This window comes from Oncorhynchus tshawytscha, linkage group LG33, assembly GCF_018296145.1.
Source record: "Oncorhynchus tshawytscha isolate Ot180627B linkage group LG33, Otsh_v2.0, whole genome shotgun sequence".
Classification (NCBI taxonomy): domain Eukaryota; kingdom Metazoa; phylum Chordata; class Actinopteri; order Salmoniformes; family Salmonidae; genus Oncorhynchus; species Oncorhynchus tshawytscha.
Window position 1 is genome coordinate 20,155,789 of NC_056461.1, and position 23,240 is coordinate 20,179,028.

A 23,240-nucleotide genomic window follows, 5' to 3' on the forward strand; every position below is an offset into this window, starting at 1 on the left:
TAAACCAAGTGGCATAGTTAAAGTGGCTAGTGATACATGTATTACATAAGGATGCAGTCGATGATATAGAGTACAGTATCAACGTATGCATATGAGATGAATAATGTAGGGTAAGTAACATTATATAAGGTAGCATTGTTTAAAGTGGCTAGTGATATATTTACATCATTTCCCATCAATTCCCATGATTAAAGTGGCTGGAGTAGAGTCAGTGTCATTGACAGTGTGTTGGCAGTAGCCACTCAATGTTAGTGGTGGCTGTTTAACAGTCTGATGGCCTTGAGATAGAAGCTGTTTTTCAGTCTCTCGGTCCCAGCTTTGATGCACCTGTACTGACCTCGCCTTCTGGATGACAGCGGGGTGAACAGGCAGTGGCTCGGGTGGTTGATGTCCTTGATGATCTTTATGGCCTTCCTGTAGCATCGGGTGGTGTAGGTGTCCTGGAGGGCAGGTAGTTTGCCCCCGGTGATGCGTTGTGCAGACCTCACTACCCTCTGGAGAGCCTTACGGTTGAGGGCGGTGCAGTTGCCATACCAGGCGGTGATACAGCCCGCCAGGATGCTCTCGATTGTGCATCTGTAGAAGTTTGTGAGTGCTTTTGGTGACAAGCCAAATTTCTTCAGCCTCCTGAGGTTGAAGAGGCGCTGCTGCGCCTTCTTCACGATGCTGTCTGTGTGAGTGGACCAATTCAGTTTGTCTGTGATGTGTATGCCGAGGAACTTAAAACTTGCTACCCTCTCCACTACTGTTCCATCGATGTGGATGGGGGGGTGTTCCCTCTGCTGTTTCCTGAAGTCCACAATCATCTCCTTAGTTTTGTTGACGTTGAGTGTGAGGTTATTTTCCTGACACCACACTCCGAGGGCCCTCACCTCCTCCCTGTAGGCCGTCTCGTCGTTGTTGGTAATCAAGCCTACCACTGTTGTGTTGTCCGCAAACTTGATGATTGAGTTGGAGGCGTGCATGGCCACGCAGTCGTGGGTGAACAGGGAGTACAGGAGAGGGCTCAGAACGCACCCTTGTGGGGCCCCAGTGTTGAGGATCAGCGGGGAGGAGATGTTGTTGCCTACCCTCACCACCTGGGGGCGGCCCGTCAGGAAGTCCAGTACCCAGTTGCACAGGGCGGGGTCGAGACCCAGGGTCTCGAGCTTGATGACGAGCTTGGAGGGTACTATGGTGTTGAATGCCGAGCTGTAGTCGATGAACAGAATTCTCACATAGGTATTCCTCTTGTCCAGATGGGTTAGGGCAGTGTGCAGTGTGGTTGAGATTGCATCGACTGTGGACCTATTTGGGCGGTAAGCAAATTGGAGTGGGTCAAGGGTGTCAGGTAGGGTGGAGGTGATATGGTCCTTGACTAGTCTCTCAAAGCACTTCATGATGACGGATGTGAGTGCTACGGGGCACATGCAAGGTGAAAGTGTTTGATATTTGAGAAAGTCTGTATTTTACAGTATATATCAAATAGTTCTCTACTCTGTTCTATTCTATTCCTGTATGGATTGACGCTGGTAGAGACAAGAAGCAGGTGCAGGGAGTGAACATTCAATAGCAACGGACTTAGAAAAGGACAGGACAGCATCTGGACATGAACACATAACTACAATAATGCTGACACAGGGAACAAACGGGGGAGCAGACAGGGGGGAGCAGACAGTTATAGATGGGGCAAACAACAAAGAGAGGGAGTCCAGGTGAGTCCAATGAGCGCTGATGCGCGTAATGATGGTGACAGGTGTGCGTAATGAAGGGCAGCCTGGCGCCTTCGAGCGCCAGAGAGGGAGAGCGGGAGCACGTGTGACATTTCCTCCATTACTCTAGCTTCACTGTCTCTATCTTCTATCTATTGTTTGAATTAAACAAGGGATTGAAACCCTGTTACTTTTCCTACTAGCACTGTCTTTGCTGATAACTACTTTATTGAGGGAAAATATACTAACTACAACTGTACACAGTATGTTGTCTCCCCTAGCTTTCTTAAGATGAATGCACTAATTGTAATTCACTCATTATAAGAGCGTCTGCTAAATTACTAAAATATAAATGTAAAATCTTATAAGGACCCATTGTTCTTCATCTACTATGATTAGACCCATTCAGCAGCAGTAGAATGAGGTAAAGTACAGATCAGGGAGAGTTAGCCCTGTTCAGCCCAGTGATAGAGAGTGTGGCCCAGGGAATCTAACCTCCTGTAAATGGCGGAGCACTGTGACAGACAGTCAACAAAGAGGCTATTACCCTGACGCTACTCAACTCTCCATTCTCTCTAAACACTTTATCTCCCATTCTCTCGCTCTACTCCTACATTATGTGTTTTCTCATTCAAGTCTCTTTCTCGCTTTTCACTGTATTCAGTCTCTTTCACTGAATTCAGTCTCTCTCACTGAATTCAAACACCTTTCTCTCTCTCTCTTTCTCTACTCCCACCCTGCCTTCCTTTATGTGCTCTGGGCTAGGTCAGGTGGCCGGGGGAAGTGTGATACTGACAGCTTCCATTAGGTTAATGAGGTGTGGCCATCCAGGCAGAAAAACAGGCTGACAGGTTAACATGCTGGACCTGCTCGGGCTCTCCATTCCTCCCCCCATCACCCCATTCACCAGCGTGACGACATTTACATGGCAGCCTAAAGCCTAACTCAGGTGACATTAGCGGCAAGCAGCAAAAAAAAATAAAGAAGAAGTGGGCGAGGCATGTTCTCACGGGTGGCCGTCAGGTCAGATAAGGTCTGGCCGTGTAATAAGCTCGCTTCCAGAAGCACAATATGACTCGACTGGCTCGCTCAGCTCTCCTACTCACTGGACTAAATCGCTCAGGGGCAGATGTGTTAGAGTGCCACCTGGTGGCCTGGCTACTGAAAAGTCTATAGAACACATGCCTCAAGCTAAAAAACATATGCATCAAGCTAGGATGTCATATTTCCTAGAAAAACAGTTATTTCTATATAACAACAAGCGAAAATGAAATGCAGACTCCAACTCTAGTCTTTGCTCTCTTTCTTCCTTGTTCAAACAGGAACAAGGTTGACTGCCTTTGTAAGGACTTTTACAGAATGTTGTGGAGGAGAGAACAGAATTGTCAGACGTGTTAGTCTTGCCAGGTGGCTGACAGAAAGAGAGAATTGACTGAGAGTCACAACAGTAATTGAAAGACATATTCTTAAGCCTCTCACAACCCCTCGGAGAGAGCATCTGAGTCACCGGCGTCACCTGGGTATCCAGAGAACAACGGTCATAGAGAGGGAGCGTAATACTGGACAGGTGTAGGCATCATGGTTAAGACATTAGCATTATCACAGTTATTCTAAACCTCCAGATGAGGATGGACTTATATGTGGACAGACTGGTGCATTAGGTTCCAAGGCTACTTAGAGAATAAGTGGTAAATATATGAGAGGTACAACCACTTTAATTAACATGATGTTTGAAGATGATCCTTGAATCTTAGTTTTTTACTATGCACTACAATTATTATGAACATCTGTTTCCCAAGCAGTATGAACCAGGTAACCCATCTCACTGTCTGGTAAAACCACACACCTCTTGTTGCCGGTCGCCACCGGGACCCTCCAGCCCTTGATCTGGCTGAGCTCGGGGTCAGCCACGTCGATGACCAGGGGGAGGCGGGGCATCCACACACTCATCTCCAGCTGGGCACTCAGGTAGCTGTAGGTGAAGTTGAGCACCGTCCTCATCCTCCCCCTCGTCTCCTTCCCGTTCACAAACACATAGTCACAACGATCCGACACCTGTGGAGGAGAAGGAGGAGAAATAGGAAAACATGTTATTAAGAGGAAGAGCAACTAAGAGCAACAAAAGCAACTAAGTTTGACATATAGGCTAATGCTTTATGAAAGAATACGATGCAACATTCCGTATTATTTTAAGGGCCAAGAGTTCTAAATTATTTCTATGCAAATATTAGTCATGCAAGTTTATTTGTCTAGAGGCAGAAAATGTTTTTATTTTTATATCCTTCAAAAGAAAATCTGCCATTTCCAAAGATTTTAAATCTCTCCCTCTGCTCAGTAATGATTTTGATGACAGACTTTGCATTCTTTGACCGTACCCTTGAAGTCTCCATTCAAGTGTGTGTGTGTGTGTGTGTGTGTGTGTGTGTGTGTGTGTGTGTGTGTGTGTGTGTGTGTGTGTGTGTGTGTGCGACTTTGAAATTGGACGTCTAGGGCAACAGTGAGCGCCATCAATTAGGCTTGGGTTTTGCTAGTGCACTGTGGACGGGCGTAATCTCATGACTCAACTGACTCTGGATCCGAAGATCACGTTTTCAATCCCAGAGGAAGACCATTTATTTTTTTGCTTATCCCAAACCTTTACCCTTAACTTAACATTTTGTTATGAATGCCTAAACTTTGTTTTAACCCTATCCAAACTGTAACCCTTAACTTGAAAACATTTTGAAGTTTGACGCTTGGATATATGGATCGATGCTGAGCAGGAGGATCAACCCAGGGTGTAAAAAAAGTATCAAAATGTTACGTGTGGAGAAACGCGGGTGGGAGTAAACATCAGAATCTGAAGTGAAATTGGTAAAAAAGGGATATATTGTTGGTGTGTGTGCGTGTGCATACTGACAAGGCCAGTGAGGAGAAACGGGCTTAAAATTATTAACAGATGGAGCAGAGAAAGACACAAATCGCAAGTGCCAATCAAAAAACAAAACCCTAGCCTCAAGCCACTTCACGATTGGCTGAATCCGCCCCGTCTCCTCCAATCAGCACCAAAGCCACTCACATACAGTGCCTGCAGAATAAACAAATGACCCCTTTATGGAAAGATCAGACTCTCACAAACACGATGGTGTTCTCCGTTTTGCTATATGACTCTACAAGCGTCTTTGGACTCGACTGAAGTAGATACAGCCGATCTTCCAATTTCTTTCTTTAGTGTCCAAACGGTGTGGGCTATATACATATGACCCCTTTGTAAAGCTGAAACTCCCATGAACACATACATTTTGGTTGTTTAGGACGTCCACAGGCCTCACAAGACTCGCTTGAAGGTCCCCCATTACCAGTTGAAAAAATGAATGGAAGTACAGTGCATTTTGTTATGTTACAGACTTATTCTAAAATTGATTCAATTGTTTTTTTCCCTTATCAATCTACACACAGTACCCCATAATGACAAAGCAAAAACACGTTTTTTTTATGTTTGCAAATTTATTAAAAATAAAAAGAATAAAGTATAACATTTACATAAGTATCCAGACGCGACGCTTGGCATTTAGGCCAAAGAGTTCAATCTTGGTTCCATCAGACCAGATTCTTGTTTCGCATCGTCTGAGAGGCCTTTAGGTGCCTTACTTCCGTCTGGCCACTGTACCTTAAAGGCCTGATTGGTGGAGTGCTGCATAGATGGTTGTCCTATTGTGTTATTCAATATGTTTATATGGGCTAATAGCAGTAAGGCCAAATATACAGTGGGGCAAAAAAAGTGTTTAGTCAGCCACCAATTGTGCAAGTTCTCCCACTTAAAAATATGAGAGAGGCCTGTAATTTTCATCATAGGTACACTTCAACAATGACAGACAAAATGAGAAAAGAAAAATCCAGAAAATCACATTGTAGGATTTTTAATGAATGAATTTATTTGCAAATTATGGTGGAAAATAAGTATTTGGTCACCTACAAACAAGCAAGATTTCTGGCTCTCGCAGAGTCTCTTTAGGAGGCTCCTCTGTCCTCCACTCGTTACCTGTGTTAATGGCACCTGTTTGAACTTGTTATCAGTATAAAAGACACCTGTCCACAACCTCAAACAGTCAAACTCCACTATGGCCAAGACCAAAGAGCTGTCAAAGGACACCAGAAACAAATTTGTAGACCTGCACCAGGCAGGGAAGACTGAATCTGCAATAGCTTGATTTGAAGAAATCAACTGTGGGAGCAATTATTAGGAAATGGAAGACTTTACAGACCACTGATAATCTCCCTCGATCTGGGGCTCCACGCAAGATCTCACCCCGTGGGGTCAAAATGATCACAAGAACGGTGAGCAAAAATCCCAGAACCACACGGGGGGACCTAGTGAATGACCTGCAGAGAGCTGGGACCAAAGTAACAAAGCCTACCATCAGTAACACACTACGCTGCCAGGGACCCAAATCCTGCAGTGCCAGACGTGTCCCCCTGCTTAAGCCAGTACATGTCCAGGCCCGTCTGAAGTTTGCTAGAGAGCATTTGGATGATCCAGAAGAAGATTGGGAGAATGTCATATGGTCAGATGAAACCAAAATATAACTTTTTGGTAAAAACTCAACTCGTCGTGTTTGAAGGACAAAGAATGCTGAGTTGCATCCAAAGAACACCATACCTACTGTGAAGCATGGGGGTGGAAACATCATGCTTTGGGGCTGTTTTTCTGCCAAGGGACCAGGACGACTGATCCGTGTAAAGGAAAGAATGAATGGGGCCATGTATCGTGAGATTTTGAGTGAAAACCTCCTTCCATCAGCAAGGGCATTGAAGATGAAACGTGGCTGGGTCTTTCAGCATGACAATGATCCCAAACACACCGCCCGGGCAACGAAGGAGTGGCTTCGTAAGAAGCATTTCAAGGTCCTGGAGTGGCCTAGCCAGTCTCCAGATCTCAACCCCATAGAAAATCTTTGGAGGGAGTTGAAAGTCTGTGTTGCCCAGCAACAGCCCCAAAACATCACTGCTCTAGAGGAGATCTGCATGGAGGAATGGGCCAAAATACCAGCAACAGTGTGTGAAAACCTTGTGAAGACTTACAGAAAACGTTTGACCTCTGTCATTGCCAACAAAGGGTATATAACAAAGTATTGAGATAAACTTTTGTTATTGACCAAATACTTATTTTCATAGCTCCACAATGAAATAGGGTGCAGGTCAGGCAACAGGCTGTTAGCCAGCCTGACAGCATAGTGGAGTCTGCCACTAGCACAGTCAGTGTAGTCAGTTCAGCTATCCCCATTGAGACCGTGTCTGTGCCTCGACCTAGATTGGGCAAAACTAAACATGGCGGTGTTCGCCTTAGCAATCTCACGAGGATAAAGACCTCCTCCATTCCTGTCATTATCAAAAGAGATCATGATACCTCACATCTCAAAATAGGGCTACTTAATGTTAGATCCCTTACTTCAAAGGCAATTATAGTCAATGAACTAATCACTGATCATAATCTTGATGTGATTGGCCTGACTGAAACATGGCTTAAGCCTGATGAATTTACTGTGTTAAATGAGGCCTCACCTCCTGGCTACACTAGTGACCATATCCCCCATGCATCCCGCAAAGGCGGAGGTGTTGCTAACATTTACGATAGCAAATTTCAATTTACAAAACGAATGACGTTTTCGTTTTTTGAGCTTCTAGTCATGAAATCTACTCAATCACTTTTTATAGCTACTGTTTACAGGCCTCCTGGGCCATATACAGCGTTCCTCATTGAGTTCTCTGAATTCCTATCGGACCTTGTAGTCATAGCAGATAATATTATAATCTTTGGTGACTTAAATATTCACATGGAATAGTCCACAGACCCACTCCAAAAGGCTTTCGGAGCCATCATCGACTCAGTGGTTTTTGTCCAACATGTCTCTGGACCTATTCACTGTCACAGTCATACTCTGGACCTAGTTTTGTCCCATGGAATAAATGTTGTGGATCTTAATGTTTTTCCTCATAATCCTGGACTATCGGACCATCATTTTATTACGTTTGCAATTGCAACAAATAATCTGCTCAGACCCCAACCAAGGAACATCAAAAGTCGTGCTATAAATTCACAGACAACACAAAGATTCCTTGATGTCCTTCCAGACTCCCTCTGTCTACCCAAGGACACCAGAGGACAGAAATCAGTTAACCACCTAACTGAGGAACTCAATTTAACCTTGCGCAATACCCTAGATGCAGTTGCACCCCTATAAACTAAAAACATTTCTCATAAGAAACTAGCTCCCTGTTATACAGAAAATACCCGAGCTCTGAAGCAAGCTTCCAGAAAATTGGAACGGAAATGGCGCCACACCAAACTGGAAGTCTTCCGACTAGCTTGGAAAGACAGTACCGTGCAGTATCGAAGAGCCCTTACTGCTGCTCGATCATCCTATTTTTCCAACTTAATTGAGGAAAATAAGAACAATCCGAAATTCCTTTTTGATACTGTCGCAAAGCTAACTAAAAAGCAGCATTCCCCAAGAGAGGATGGCATTCACTTCAGCAGTAATAAATTCATGAACTTCTTTGAGGAAAAGATCATGATTATTAGAAAGCAAATTACGGACTCCTCTTTAAATCTGCGTATTCCTTCAAAGCTCAGTTGTCCTAAATCTGCACAACTAGGATCTAGGATCTAGGATCAAGAGAGACACTCAAGTGTTTTAGTACTATATCTCTTGACACAATGATGACAATAATCATGGCCTCTAAACCTTCAAGCTGCATACTGGACCCTATTCCAACTAAACTACTGAAAGAGATGCTTCCTGTTCTAGGCCCTCCTATGTTGAACATAATAAATGGCTCTCTATCCACCGGATGTGTACCAAACTCACTAAAAGTGGCAGTAATAAAGCCTCTCTTGAAAAAGCCAAACCTTGACCCAGAAAATATAAAAAACTATCGGCCTATATCGAATCTTCCATTCCTCTCAACATTTTTTAGAAAAGGCTGTTGCGCAGCAACTCACTGCCTTCCTGAAGACAAACAATGTATACGAAATGCTTCAGTCTGGTTTTAGACCCCATCATAGCACTGAGACTGCACTTGTGAAGGTGGTAAATTATCTTTTAATGGCATCAGACCGAGGCTCTGCATCTGTCCTCGTGCTCCTAGACCTTAGTGCTGCTTTTGATACCATCGATCACCACATTCTTTTGGAGAGATTGGAAACCCAAATTGGTCTACACGGACAAGTTCTGGCCTGGTTTAGATCTTATCTGTCGGAACGATATCAGTTTGTCTCTGTGAATGGTTTGTCCTCTGACAAATCAACTGTAAATTTCAGTGTTCCTCAAGGTTCCATTTTAGGACCACTATTGTTTTCACTATATATTTTACCTCTTAGGGATGTCATTCGATAACATAATGTTAACTTTCACTGCTATGCGGATGACACACAACTGTACATTTCAATGAAACATGGTGAAGCCCCAAAATTGCCCTCGCGAGAAGCATGTGTTTCAGACATAAGGAAGTGGATGGCTACAAACGTTCTACTTTTAAACTCGGACAAAACAGAGATGCTTGTTCTAGGTCCCAAGAAACAAATAGATCTTCTGTTGAATCTGACAATTAATCTTAATGGTTGTACAGTCGTCTCAAATAAAACTGTGAAGGACCTCGGCGTTACTCTGGACCCTGATCTCTCTTTTGAAGAACATATCAAGACTGTTTCAAGGACAGCTTTTTTCCATCTATGTAACATTGCAAAAATCTGAAACTTTTTGTCCAAAAATGATGCAGAAAAATTAATCCATGCTTTTGTCACTTCTAGGTTAGACTACTAGAATGCTCTGCTTTCCGGCTACCTGGATAAAGCACTAAATAAACTTCAGTTAGTGCTAAATACGGCTGCTAGAATCCTGACTAGAACCAAAAATTTGGATCATATTACTCCAGTGCTAGCCTCCCTACACTGGCTTCCTGTCAAGTCAAGGGCTGATTTCAAGGTTTTACTGCTAACCTACAAAGCATTACATGGGCTTGCTCCTACCTATCTCTCTGATTTGGTCCTGCCGTACATACCTACATGTATGCTACGGTCACAAGATGCAGGCCTCCTAATTGTCCCTAGAATTTCTAAGCAAACAGCTGGAGGCAGGGCTTTCTCCTATAGAGCTCAATTTTTATGGAATGGTCTGCCTACCCATGTGAGAGACGCAAACTCAGTCTCAACCTTTAAGTCTTTACTGAAGACTCATCTCTTCAGTGGGTCATATGATTGAGTGTAGTCTGGCCCAGGAGTGTGAAGGTGAACGGAAAGGCTCTGGAGCAACGAACCGTCCTTGCTGTCTCTGCCTGGCCGGTTCCCCTCTTTCCACTGGGATTCTCTGCCTCTAACCTTATTAAAGGGCTGAGTCACTGGCTTACTAGGGCTCTTTTATACCGTCCCTAGGAGGGGTGCGTCACTTGAGTGGGTTGAGTCACTGATGTGATCATCCTGTCTGGGTTGGCGCCCCTCCTTGGGTTGTGCCGTGGCGGAGATCTTTGTGGGCTATACCCGGCCTTGTCTCAGGATGGTAAGTTTGTGGTTGAAGATATCCCTCTAGTGGTGTGGGGGCTGTGCTTTGGCAAAGTGGGTGGGGTTATATTCTTCCTGTTTGACCCTGTCCGGGGGAGTCATCGGATGGGGCCACAGTGTCTCCTGTCTCAACCTCCAGTATTTATTTTGCAGTAGTTTATGTGTCGGGGGGCTAGGGTCAGTTTGTTATATCTGGAGTACTTCTCCTGTCCTATCTGGTGTCCTGTGTGAATTTAAGTATGATCTCTCTAATTCTCTCTTTCTCTCTTTCTTTCTCTCTCTCGGAGGACCTGAGCCCTAGGACCATGCCTCAGGACAACCTGACATGAGGACTCCTTGCTGTCCCCAGTCCACATCCAGTTTCAACTGTTCTGCCTGTGATTACTATTATTTGACCATGCTGGTCATTTATGAACATTTGAACATCTTGGCCATGTTCTGTTATAATCTCCACCCGGCACAGCCAGAAAAGGACTGGCCACTCCACATAGCCTGGTTCCTCTCTAGGTTTCTTCCTAGGTTTTGGCCTTTCTAGGGAGTTTTTCCTAGCCACCGTGCCTCTACACCTGCATTGCTTGCTGTTTGGGGTTTTAGGCTGGGTTTCTGTACAGCACTTTGAGATATCAGCTGATGTACGAAGGGCTATATAGTTAAATTTGATTTGATATTTTCCACCATAATTTGCAAATAAATTCATTAAAAATCCTACAATGTGATTTTCTGGATTTTTTTTCTCATTTAATCTGTCATAGTTGAAGTGTACCTATGATGAAAATTACAGGCCTCTCTCATCTTTTTAAGTGGGAGAACTTGCACAATTGGTGGCTGACTAAATACTTTTTTGCCCCACTGTAATTGTTCATCAAATAATTATTTTATACTTCAAAGGGTCTTAAAATTCCAAATCAAATTGCAAAATTTTTCCTTGGTATGACAGCCTTAAAACAACTCCATATGGTTTAGTAGAAGCGCATTCCATTACATTCCATAAAGCTTTGTAGACAGTGCTTTGACTGTAACAGGTTAACAACATTTTTGAATGACAATAAGGACAATAACCTAAAACACAATGCCAAATCTTCACTGGAGTTGCTTACCAAGAAGACGGTGAATGTTCCAGAGTGGCCTTGAAGCATTTTGAAAATAACAATGGGCAAATGTTACACAATCCAGGTATGGAAAGCTCTAGAGACCTACCCAGAAAGACAGCCGTAATCACTGTCAAAGGGGCTTCTACAAAGTACTGACTCATGCGGTGTGAATGGTATTTCATTTTCAATAAATTTGCTAACATTTCTAAAAACACGTTTTCACAATGTCATTGTGGGGGATTGTGTGTAGATGGGTGAGAGAGAAAAAAACTATTGAATAAATGTTCAATTTAGGCTGTAACACAAAAAATTTGGAATAAGTCAAGGTGTATGAATTCTTCCTGAAGGCACTGTATGTGGCCACTGAACCACAGATGGACCAATGACATCGTAGGGTTAAATCACTTGATCAGGCATGTCTTCTTTCACAGAAGCCTTGGAGGACAGATTTTGTTTTAGTGTCTCTATATTCAACAGCTTGTCAAAGCCTTTCATTTATAATAACAACCATTTTCCATTCATCTGAAGCTTTGTATGGAGTGATAATGAACATGGGCATCACTGTTTATCTCAGCATATGCCCACAGTTTGGATGTGCAATTAGTCTTTTATAAAACTAGTCAAAAGCAGACTATCATCACTCTTCGCTGGACGTGTCTTGGCAGTTTTGTATACAAATTATTTCAGACCACCCACTCCTCATAGCACCAATCTGACAGTTTAGGCTTCTCTGTCAGCTCAACCTCTCTGTCTTCTCTTGCTCTCCTTTACTCTCTACTTCTTACTCTGGCTCTCTCTTCTCTCTGCTTCTCTTCTCAGTCTTGTATCTTCATTTAACTGTCATAAAAGCAGGCTGTGCCTTAGAACCTACATTAACCTGGGTGAAGCTTCTCTCTCCCACCCACCCACCCAGGTAGCAACACGTATCTAAGCGTTCATGGCAGCTCACGCTCAGCTCGAGCTCAACCTCAACAACATGGAACTGCTCAGGGTCTCCCTAGTGGCGCAATGGTCTAAGGCACTGCATCGCGGTGCTAGAGGCATCACTACAGACCTGGGTTTGATTCCAGGCTGTACCAGAACCTGCCTTGATTGTGAGTCACAAAGGGTGGTCCACGATTGGCCCAGCGTTGTTCGGGTTAGGGGAGGGTTTGGCCGGGGGGGCTTTACTTGGCCCATCACGCTCTAGTGACTCCTTGTGGCGGGTCAGGCGCCTGCAGGCTGACCTCGGTCGTCAGGTGAACAGGGTGCAGGTGAGTTAAGCGGGCTGGTGTTAAGAAGCGCAGTTTGGAGGGTCATGTTTCGGAGGATGCATGACTCAACCTTTACCAATCGATCCTGTTGGTGAGTTGCAGCAATGAGACAATATTGAAATTGGTGAGAAAAAGAGGGTAAAATACAACAACAACAAAAAAAATTGACTCCTCCACAGTGTCGCCCTCCCAGAGTGCAAAGAACCTTGGCGTGATCCTGGACATCACCCTGCCGTTCTCTGCAAACATCAAAGCAGTGACCCGCTCATGCAGGTTCATGCTCTACAAAATCTGTAAAGTACGTCCCTACCTCACACAGGAAGCGCTGCAGATCCTAATCCAGGCACGTGTCCTCTCCCGTCTGGACTAATACAACTCGCTGTTGGCTGGGCTTGTGCCATCAAACCTCTACAACTTATCCTGAACACGACAGCCTACCTGGTTTTCAACCTTCCCAAGTTCTCTCATGTCACCCCGTTCCTCCGCACATTCGACTGGCTTCCCCCGAAGCTAGGACAGCAGAGTCCCTGCTGGAAAACATATGAAACCCTACCTCTTCAAATAGTTTCTTAAATAATCCTACCCCCAAAACAATAAAAAAATAACACTTAACCAGAACTTGCACTTGACCCCCCCCCCCCCTTTCAAACTATTGAAATAACTCTGATTACTTTTATGACCCACAATCAAATAGTTGATCAAACCTAATCCCTATTGTTGTTCTGTTTACTAATCTGAGACTATCACAATTTAACTTGACTTGCACAGTGTAACTTTCCATTACCACCGAGACGCATTAGACTCGTAATCACCATCTTCAAAGGTAATTTCACATGAAAGTACAGTACATGAAGTTTGTATAATACAAACGGAAACTACCTTGACACCAGATCCGTTTCCCAATGAGAGGAAAGGGGCTCCTTAAAACACTGGCATGCCCTTAGACCTTTCTGAGCTGTGAGACAGTCGATAGGGAAGTCACAGTCCTCAGTAACGACACTGGGTGCAATTACGGTTGGCCATGGCTGCTTTCACAATGCTCATCAGGAAAGAATGCCAAAAGTCAGGCAAAAATAGACCGGAGAGAGGGAACAGCCACTCCCCAATCAATTCTGCTGGAGAGCTAATATGAGAAATGCTTAATATATCTTAACTATAATTTGGGTGGGAGGTGAGGAGAGGGGGTACAACGGACTGTTCCTAAAGCCTCTCTAATGGGGGTGCTGTGGGGAGGGCTTCTCTCCAGAGATCAACATATCTCAGTGGATAATTAAACCTACTGAGAGCTCTCACTCTCTAATGTTCTTTCACACACACAAATAAAAATCTACACACACAAAATACACACATACTGTGCATAACCATACACATACACAAATGCATACCCCCCCACACACACACATACAGACATCCCCCTCTCACATTATCATAACCTAAGCAATTATCAGTGTGTGCTGTTTGAGACAAAAACTGGGAGGGAAGTGGAGAGCAGAGTGCTGTCTGTCTATCTGTGGTGAATAGAATCCGCACTATAGATATAACATTATTATTATCAGCATTATCACCATTTTAATTAGCACTGGCACTGGGTCTATATCTAATTAGGGTAACTTAACCAATCTACTTGGAAAATTGAATTACCAAAAACCCTCAGCATATGGTAATTCTGCCTAACAAGGTTAGAGTATGGTGTTACTCAATATACATACATGTTCACACCAGATTTGGGTTTAAACAGTATTTACAGGTAGGCCGGGTTGCACTTTTTCCATTTATTATAACAAGCAAGCTTAATCAAGCACAGAAGGTTCAAATACTATATTAAATTATTTCAAATACTCTAAGTCGGGTACACACAACCACGTGTTGTTTATTCTGTGTTGTACTAAAGGGCACAGCTTTCACTCATCAAAGCCACTACAGGTGTCAGATCATAATATGACCCACTTCATCGCAGGAGGAAAATAATCCTGCAGTAGGAGGATTTGAATAAATATGTCAAATGTATAATTGCCGCCAGGGGGCAGCTGGAAGCGTTGTTTGTAGATTATACAATGCAGTACCTATTTAGTGGGCTATGGTGTGAGGAAGGCTCTGCAAACCAACCGCCCTCATACATCATGTATTCTCATGGCTTGTCAAAGCCTTGTGACCTGCTGTAGGGCAGTGGTCTGAGCAGCACACTTCATCTCTGAGCATGAGTTTGTGCCCAGCGCTATTGTTTTGACACTTTGTATGAATGGAAACTTATGTTGGTGTAGCATACCTTTATTATTTAACCAATGCAAAAGCTTCTCCCTGCCTGCCTCCAAAAAGCACTTACCCTAGTAGGTAGCACTTTTCCAGTAGGTTACTGCCATTTGAGATGGGATTTGTAGGCAGCATCACATGATAACGCGTTCACATTCCACCAAAAGCGAGACAGTTGTAGCCACATTGTAGCCCCTGTAGTAGAATGAGCAACTATTTCAGTAGACAGCTATCCCAAATTGGAAATATCTGACACGAACAATAAGTAAGCAAGTAACAGAATCAATCTCTTCAGTGCCTGTTAATGAATGAAGTTGACACCGACCAGAATAATTATCCAACTTTATAGGCTCCTCGTCTCGCATATTGCTTAGTCTGCTGCTCTATCATTGTGGACATTATCGGTAAACTTGCATGCATGATATCATACAGGCAAAAATGATTTGTATTGCTTTAAGCAATTTATTGACTGTTTAAGAATGATTAAGGGGCTCCCGAGTGGCACGGCGGTCTAAGGTACTGCATCTCAGTGCTAGAGGCATCACTACAGACCCCGGTTCAATTCCAGGCTGTAACACAACCGGCAGTGATTGAGAGTCACATAGGGGGCGCACAATTGGCCCAGCGTCGTCCGGGTTAAGGTTAATATAAGAATTTGTGAATTGCCTTGTTAAATATAAAATAAATGAAAATTAATTGCCAGAACAGTGGTGTTTCACTGTGAAGCTAATATTGCATTAGAGCTGCTGTTTTTTCCCCCCAAATGAATAGGCTTGCATTGTGAATAATACATACAACTATCACATCCCTGCATATTATTAAATGACACGATGTTCAAGATAACATGGTATTATATTTGTTGATTACTCATATGTGATTTGTTTCAGGAAACTAGGAGTATGTCACACGTCAAAACTTCACAGCAGAGGCACTTGAATGTAAACATGAATTATTTTATCAAAATGCATTGGCAGAAATGCCTTCTTTGTGAACTTTCATGTGTCTTAATAACAAACTTGTATGACATCTGTAAATACAAATACAATTGTTAAATTACAAGCCTATTTGGTTCAGCCACAGAAAAATTCAGGAACAATCCCATTAGCCATGATTGGCTGAGATAATGGCTGGACTGGACATGCCAATAGACAAGTTTGGATTGGTCTGCCATGTAGCACGCTTCTGTCTATAACATAAACTGGTCAGTATGTAGAGGTGATCCTTTCTAACGCAGCTTTTTTTGAAAGATACTGTATCACAAAGAACTGGAAAAAAGTGTTGCTAATCCTCGGGACTTTCTGAAGGACCGAGTTTTGAAATCAGTGGAAGGCCCAGTGGAAGCAGAGTATGATAGCTAAGGAGATGGAGAAAATTCTGCATTTGATTGCAAATATGCGGTGGGAGTCGAAAAAAGAACACACAGAAGGCTGTTGTATAACACACCTGTCTCTGCATCACATCTTCAAACTAAGGGCAACCATGGCATGCATGACAGAGAGGTAGAAGTGTTCATCCATGTATACGGATAAGAGAGTCTAAATAGCTACATTTTCAGATAATATACATTTCAAAATTTGTCACGTAGTTGTTTTCATTGCAAGTTAAAGTGTCCGGTTAGCTAGCTAGCTAATGTTGGCTGTCTGGCTTGCTAGATAACGTTAGCTGTCTGGCTTGCTAGCTAATGATACATGTATGATCTGTGTAATAATATTATTCGTATCTCAGAGTCATTTCCATTGCTAGTTATAGCCTAATGTTAGTTAGCTAACAAACATTGAATGTAGTTGGTTAACTTTAACTACCTGAAGATTCATGCAGGGTAGTAACGTTATAAATTGGGACTATGGTTCATTGTTTAGCTAAGCTAGCTACATGTCTTAACAAAAGACTCCATTATGCAAGTAACCATTTCAGTGTACCGTTTACACCTTCTGTATCCTGTGCTTGTGACAAATAAACAGTGATTTTATTTGATACAGTGTGTCTTTACCAGAGACAGTAATGTGAAGAACATGACCTGCATCAAAGTCAAATTAGGATATACATTAGGCCAACGAGACAGTGTCCGAGTTAAAAAATTATCCGGTAGAATATCCTGCTTTTATTTCACCACACTCACAACCGTAAGCTATTTTCTGTAATTAGCTTGCCATTAACTTGTAAATAATGATCTTGTTGTGAGTTTATTTTCCTGTAATAATGAATAAAAATTTGCTGAAGTTAAGAGGTCAAATCAAATCAAATTTTATTTGTCACATACACATGGTTAGCAGATGTTAATGCGAGTGTAGCGAAATGCTTGTGCTTCTAGTTCCGACAGTGCAGTAATAACCAACAAGTAATCTAACTAACAATTTCAAAACTACTGTCTTATACACAGTGTAAGGGGATAAATATGTACATAAGGATATCTGAATGAGTGATGGTACAGAGCAGCATAGGCAAGATACAGTAGATGGTATCGAGTACAGTATATACATATGAGATGAGTATGTAAACAAAGTGGCATAGTTAAAGTGGCTAGTGATACATGTATTACATAAGGATGCAGTCAATGATATAGAGTACAGTATATACGTATGCATATGAGATGAATAATGTAGGTTAAGTAACATTATATAAGGTAGCATTGTTTAAAGTGGCTAGTGATATATTTACATCATTTCCCATCAATTCACATTATTAAAGTGGCTGGAGATGAGTCAGTGTCAGTGTGTTGGCAGCAGCCACTCAATGTTAGTGGTGGCTGTTTAACAGTCTGATGGCCTTGAGATAGAAGCTGTTTTTCAGTCTCTCAGCTATAGGTTATCTACAAGTCTCTGCTAGGTAAAGCCCATCCTTATCTCAGCTCACTGGTCACCATAGCAGCACCAGCTGTCAGAGCAGCTCACAGATCACTGCACCTGTACATAGACCATCTGTAAACAGCCCATCTATCTACCTACCTCATCCCTATACAGTATTTATGTATTTATCTTGCTCCTTTGCATCCCAGTATCTCTACTTGCACATTCATCTTCTGCACATCTTCCATTCCAGTGTTTAATTGCTATATTGTAATTACTTCGCCACCATGGCCTATTTATTGCCTTAACTCCCTTATCTTACCTCATTTGCACTCACTGCTTATAGACTTTTTGTTTTCTTTTGTTCTACTGTATTATTGACTATGTTTTGTTTATTCCATGTGTAACTCTGTGTTGTTGTATGTGTCGAAGGGGGGTGAGTGCTTTATGCTTTATCTTGGCCAGGTCGCAGTTGCAAAATAACTTGTTCTCAACTAGCCTACCTGGTTAAATAAAGGTGAAATACATTTTTAAAAACACATCAACAATGGCCTCCCACGTAACATTGTTACCTATCGCTCCAAAAAAGCCATGGCCATTGCAGAGCAAGCGAAACAAATACTTCAAGGTCTCAATACAAGTGATGTCACCAACTGGAACACTACTAGCATGCACCACTAACTAGCTAGCCATTTCACACCAGTTACACTCACCCCCCTCCTCCTCCACAGCAACCAGGCAGAGTCCAACTAAGTGATCCAGTTCAACAGCATTCATTTAACAGTGTTTCTTTCATCCCTCTCCTTGCCCCAACCTGGGCTTAAACCAGGGACTCTTTGAACACATCAAGAACTGTCACCCTTGAAGAATAGTTAGCTACCTATCGCTCCACGAAAGCCACAATCCTTGCAAAGCAAGGGAAACAACTACTTTAAGGTCTCAGAGCGAGTGATGTCGCCGCACCGCTAACTAGCTAGCCGTTTCACACCGGTTACACCCACTACATGCTGCGTCCACTGCCATTGAGACTGCTAGTTAGGAAACCGGCACACAGTGCCGTTCGCCCCTGCCTGCTGAGCACTGATTTCCCGCAGTTATTTTAATGTTGCGGTGAGTGTAATCACTACCCAATAGTGCCACGCGAGAGTTTGGTTGGCTAATCAGAATAAGTTTTCCATGAAAAGTTTTCCATCAGAATAAGTTTTCCACTTTTCCACTGAAAAGGGATTTATTTCGGACAGAAATAAACCTCAGTTTCATCAACTGTCTGGGAGGCTGGTTTCTTCACTCGCAGGTGAAGGAGCCGGATATGGAGGTCCTGGGTTAGCATGGTTACAAGTTGTCTGAGGTTGTGATGGCGGTTGGGCATACTGCTAAATCCTCTAAAATGATGTTGGAGGCAGCTTATCGTAGAGTAGTTAACATTAAATTATCTGGCACAGCTCTGTTGGACATTCCTGCAGTCAGCATGACAATTGCACGCTCTTTCAAAACTTGAGACATTTGTGGCATTGTGTTGTGTGACAAAACGGCACATTTTACAGTGGCCTTTATTGTCCTCAGCACAAGGTGCACCTTTGTAATGATCATGCTGTTTAAACAGCTTCTTGATATGCTGCCTTTGTCAGGTGGATAGATTAACTTGGCAAAGGAGAAATGCTCACTAACAGGGATGGAAACAAATTTGTGCACAAAATTTGAGAGAAGTAAGCTTTTTTTCTGGGATCTTTTATTTCAGATCATGAAACATGGGACCAACACTTTACATGTTTGCGTTTATATGTTGGTTCAGTAACATTTGAGGGAGCGAGAGAAAACATAATTTTGATAGCAACCCCTGATCCCAATGACTCGACTGCCCCTGCATGGAGAGAAAGAGAACTGCTCATTTTCAGCCACTCATGTTCAATGCTGAGCTGTAGTCGATGAACAGCATTCGTATAGGTATTACTCTTGTCCAGATGGGTTAGGGCAGTGTGCATGCAGTGTGGTTGCAATTGCGTCGTCTGTGGACCTATTGGGGCGGTAAGCAAATTGGAGTGGGTCTAGGTTGTCAGGTAGGGTGGAGGTGATCTGGTCCATGACTAGTCTCTCAAAGCACTTCATGATGACGGAAGTGAGTGCTACGGGACGGTAGTTGTTTAGCTCAGTTACCTTAGCTTTCTTGGGAACATGAACATTGGTGGCCCTCATGAAGCATGTGGGAACAGCAGACTGGGATAAGAATTGATTGAATATGTCGGTAAACACACCATGGTCTGCGCATACTCTGAGGACGCGGCTGGGGATGCCGTTTGGGCCTGCAGCCTTGCAAGGGTTAACACGTTTAAATGTTTTACTCACGTCGGCTGCAGTGAAGGAGAGTCTGCAGGTTTTGTAGGGTACCGTGTCGGTGGCACTGTATTGTCCTCAAAGCGAGCAAAGAAGTTGTTTAGTCTGTTTGGGAGCAAGACATCCTGGTCCGCGACGGGGCTGGTTTTCTTTTTGTAATCCGTGATTGACTGTAGACCCTGCCACATATCTCTTGTGTCTGAGCCGTTGAATTGTGACTCTACTTTGTCTCTATACTGACGCTTAGCTTGTTTGATTGCCTTGCGGAGGGAATAGCTACACTGTTTGTATTCGGTCATGTTTCCGGTCACCTTGCCCTGGTTAAAAGCAGTGGTTCGCTCTTTCAGTTTTGCGTGAATTCTGCCATCAATCCACGGTTTCTGGTTGGGGAATGTTTTAATAGTTGCTGTGGGTACGACATCGCCAATGCACTTGCTAATGAACTCGCTCACCGAATCTGCGAATTTGTCAATGTTGTTGTTTGACCCAATGCAGAACATATCCCAATCCACGTGATAGAAGTAATCGTGGAATCAGATTGGTCGGACCAGCATTGAACAGACCTGAAAGCAGGAGCTTCCTGTTTAATTTATGTCTGTAGGCTGGAGGCAACAAAATGGAGTCGTGGTCAGCTTTTCCGAAAGGAGGGTGGGGGAGGGCCTTATATGCGTCGCGGAAGTTAGAATAACAACAATCCAGGGTTTTACCAGCCCTGGTAGCACAATCGATATGATGATAGTCTTGTTTTCAGATTAGCCTTGTTAAAATCCCCAGCTACAATGAATGCAGCCTCAGGATATGTGGTTTCCAGTTTACATAGAGTAAAATAAAGTTTGTTCAGGGCCATCGATGTTTCTGCTTGGGGGGAATATATGCGGCTGTGATTATAATCGAAGAGAATTCTCTCGGTAGATAATGCGGTCGACATTTGATTGTGAGTAATTCTAAGTCAGGTGAACAGAGGGACTTGAGTTCCTGTATGTTGTTATGATCACACCACGTCTCGTTAATCATAAGGCATACCCCCCCGCCCCTCTTCTTACCAGAAAGATGTTTGTTTCTGTCGACACGATGCGTGAAGAAACCAGCTGGCTGTACCAACTCCGATAGCGTGTCTCGAGTGAGCCATGTTTCCGTGAAGCAAAGAACGTTACAGTCTCTGATGTCTCTCTGGAATGCTACATTTGCTCGGATTTCATCAACCTTGTTGTCAAGAGACTGGACATTGGCGTGTAGTATGCTCGGGAGCTGTGCGCAATGTGCCCATCCCCGGAGCCTGACCAGAAGACCCCTTCGTCTGCCCCTTTTACGGTGTTGTTGTATTGGTTCGCCGGCTGGGATCCGATCCATCGTCCCAGGTGGTGGACAAAACACAGGATCCGCTTCGGGAAAGTCGTATTCCTGGTCGTAATGATAGTGAGTTGACGTTGCTCTTATATCCAGTAGTTCCTCCCGACTGTATGTAATAATACCTAAGATTACCTGGGGTACCAATGTAATAAATAACACGTAAAAAAACAAAATACTGCATAGTTTCCTAGGAACGCGAAGCGAGGCGGCCATCTCTGCCGGAAGTCGTCATCTCTCAAGGTGTTCAAGGTTTCCTCTCAAGGTGTTCAAGGTTTCCTCTCAAGGTTGCAGCCTGTATAGTGTACACTCACCTTGACCACCTCTTCATCGGTCGACCGACACTCTACCGACTCTGTTACATCCGTAACTGTGCCGTCTGTTCCTACGGTGACCACCTTTACTGGCACGGCAACTGTCCTCCCGGTGAGCACAGCTGTGTTCAGAATCTCAGTGTCCTGAGAAGAAGAAGAAAAGAGGAGTTCAGAGTTAAGTTCTACTGAGGAGAGCAACCACACTGACATGCAGATGCATTGTTTACTGTGCCTATTGCAATATAAGCTGCTCATATTGTCATCTAATTGGAATTAGCCTACAACTGTCATAGAGTTCAATAAATGAGTCAGTATGTACAGTAAATGCTCGCACATCTGCTGTACATCCTCATTTCCCTGTGAATAAAGCACCAACAATCCAGTCAAATCCCTATACAGTAGTTAAGGTTTCATTAACACCCTAGATTGCCAGTCTCTAATGATACAATATATCATGAACATTGTAATCATAGATACTGCAAATTGCTGCTTTCATTAAATGATGTGAACAGTGATGATAAGATAGTGTAATCTTGATGCTGTGACTCAGACGAAGCAGAAGAAAGATAATTAGATGAATGAATCTACTCTTAATCCCCCTGGCTCTGTGTTTGCAACCATCATGTAAAGGCACACACACAGACACACACACACCTACACATAGGCATGCACACAGACACACACACACCTACATGCAGGCACGCACACAGACACACACACACACACACACCTTCATATAGGCACACACACAGACACATCTACATTCAGGAGCCCACACAGACACACCAAACCCACACAGACACCCACACCTACATGCAGGAACCCACACAGACACACGCACCCACACAGACACACGTACACAAACAGACAGACAGGCACACTTTGTTACTTCCGTTGGCCCTCTCCTTTTGTGCAAACAGATATTATTTTATGCTCTGCTGTGGATAATGGAATATCAGATCTCTCGTTTCTCTCTCTCTCTCTCTCTCTCTCTCTCTCTCTCTCTTCCCCAGTCTCTCTAGCTCTCCCTGCTGATTCCTCTTACCAGGATCCAGTCTTTTTCCCCTCTCTATCATTTCACCTCTAACGTTCTTTAATGGGAAGTAAATATATTGGCTCACCTCTCTGAATTCAAACCAATGATTATTAAGATAAAATATTGTTAGCCTCCAGAGCTCTTCCCATGAAATAACTCAAAAGTGTAGTTTTGCTTTGATTGCAAAGTCAGATGAGCAGCCAGGGCCGGGTGTGCAAACACAGTGATGAGAACTAGTCTGACTTGATCATGTTTTAATTGCACGATGAGCCATTGACACCTGCAAAATCAGCCTGATTAGTAGTAATAACTTGTTATTGGTTAGGATGTTGAAGGTTGTGTGTATTATTGCAGTGAAAAGGAGAAGTACAGAAAGTGTCTGTCCAGACATGTGCTTGCTTTTCTGGTTATTACAGTCCTTTCCAACTGCTTACACAAGTTTTCAAAACTGTCTCCTTTTTTTCAAAACTCTACACACAATTCCCAAAACTGCACACACAAAATGCAAAATGCCTCACATCTCCTTCAAAATGTAACACTGCATTCAAAATGCCATAAACACATGTCAGAATGAAGCATTTGCATCAAATGGCAAACACTGCTTT

The 23,240-nt window shown here is 43.3% G+C and overlaps 1 protein-coding gene across 1 annotated transcript in view; it reads right to left on the reverse strand.

The window, feature by feature from the left end:
- The window catches only part of LOC112230506 (transmembrane protein 132D-like), a 141,343-nt gene that overhangs the window by 7,745 nt on the left and 110,358 nt on the right, over positions 1-23,240 (reverse strand). Inside the window, exons 4-5 of the mRNA XM_024396791.2 lie at positions 21,600-21,743; positions 3,538-3,746 (exon numbers count right to left, since the gene is read on the reverse strand). Of these exons, the coding sequence (XP_024252559.1) occupies positions 3,538-3,746; positions 21,600-21,743 (353 nt within the window). The remainder of the gene's footprint in view (positions 1-3,537; positions 3,747-21,599; positions 21,744-23,240) is intronic.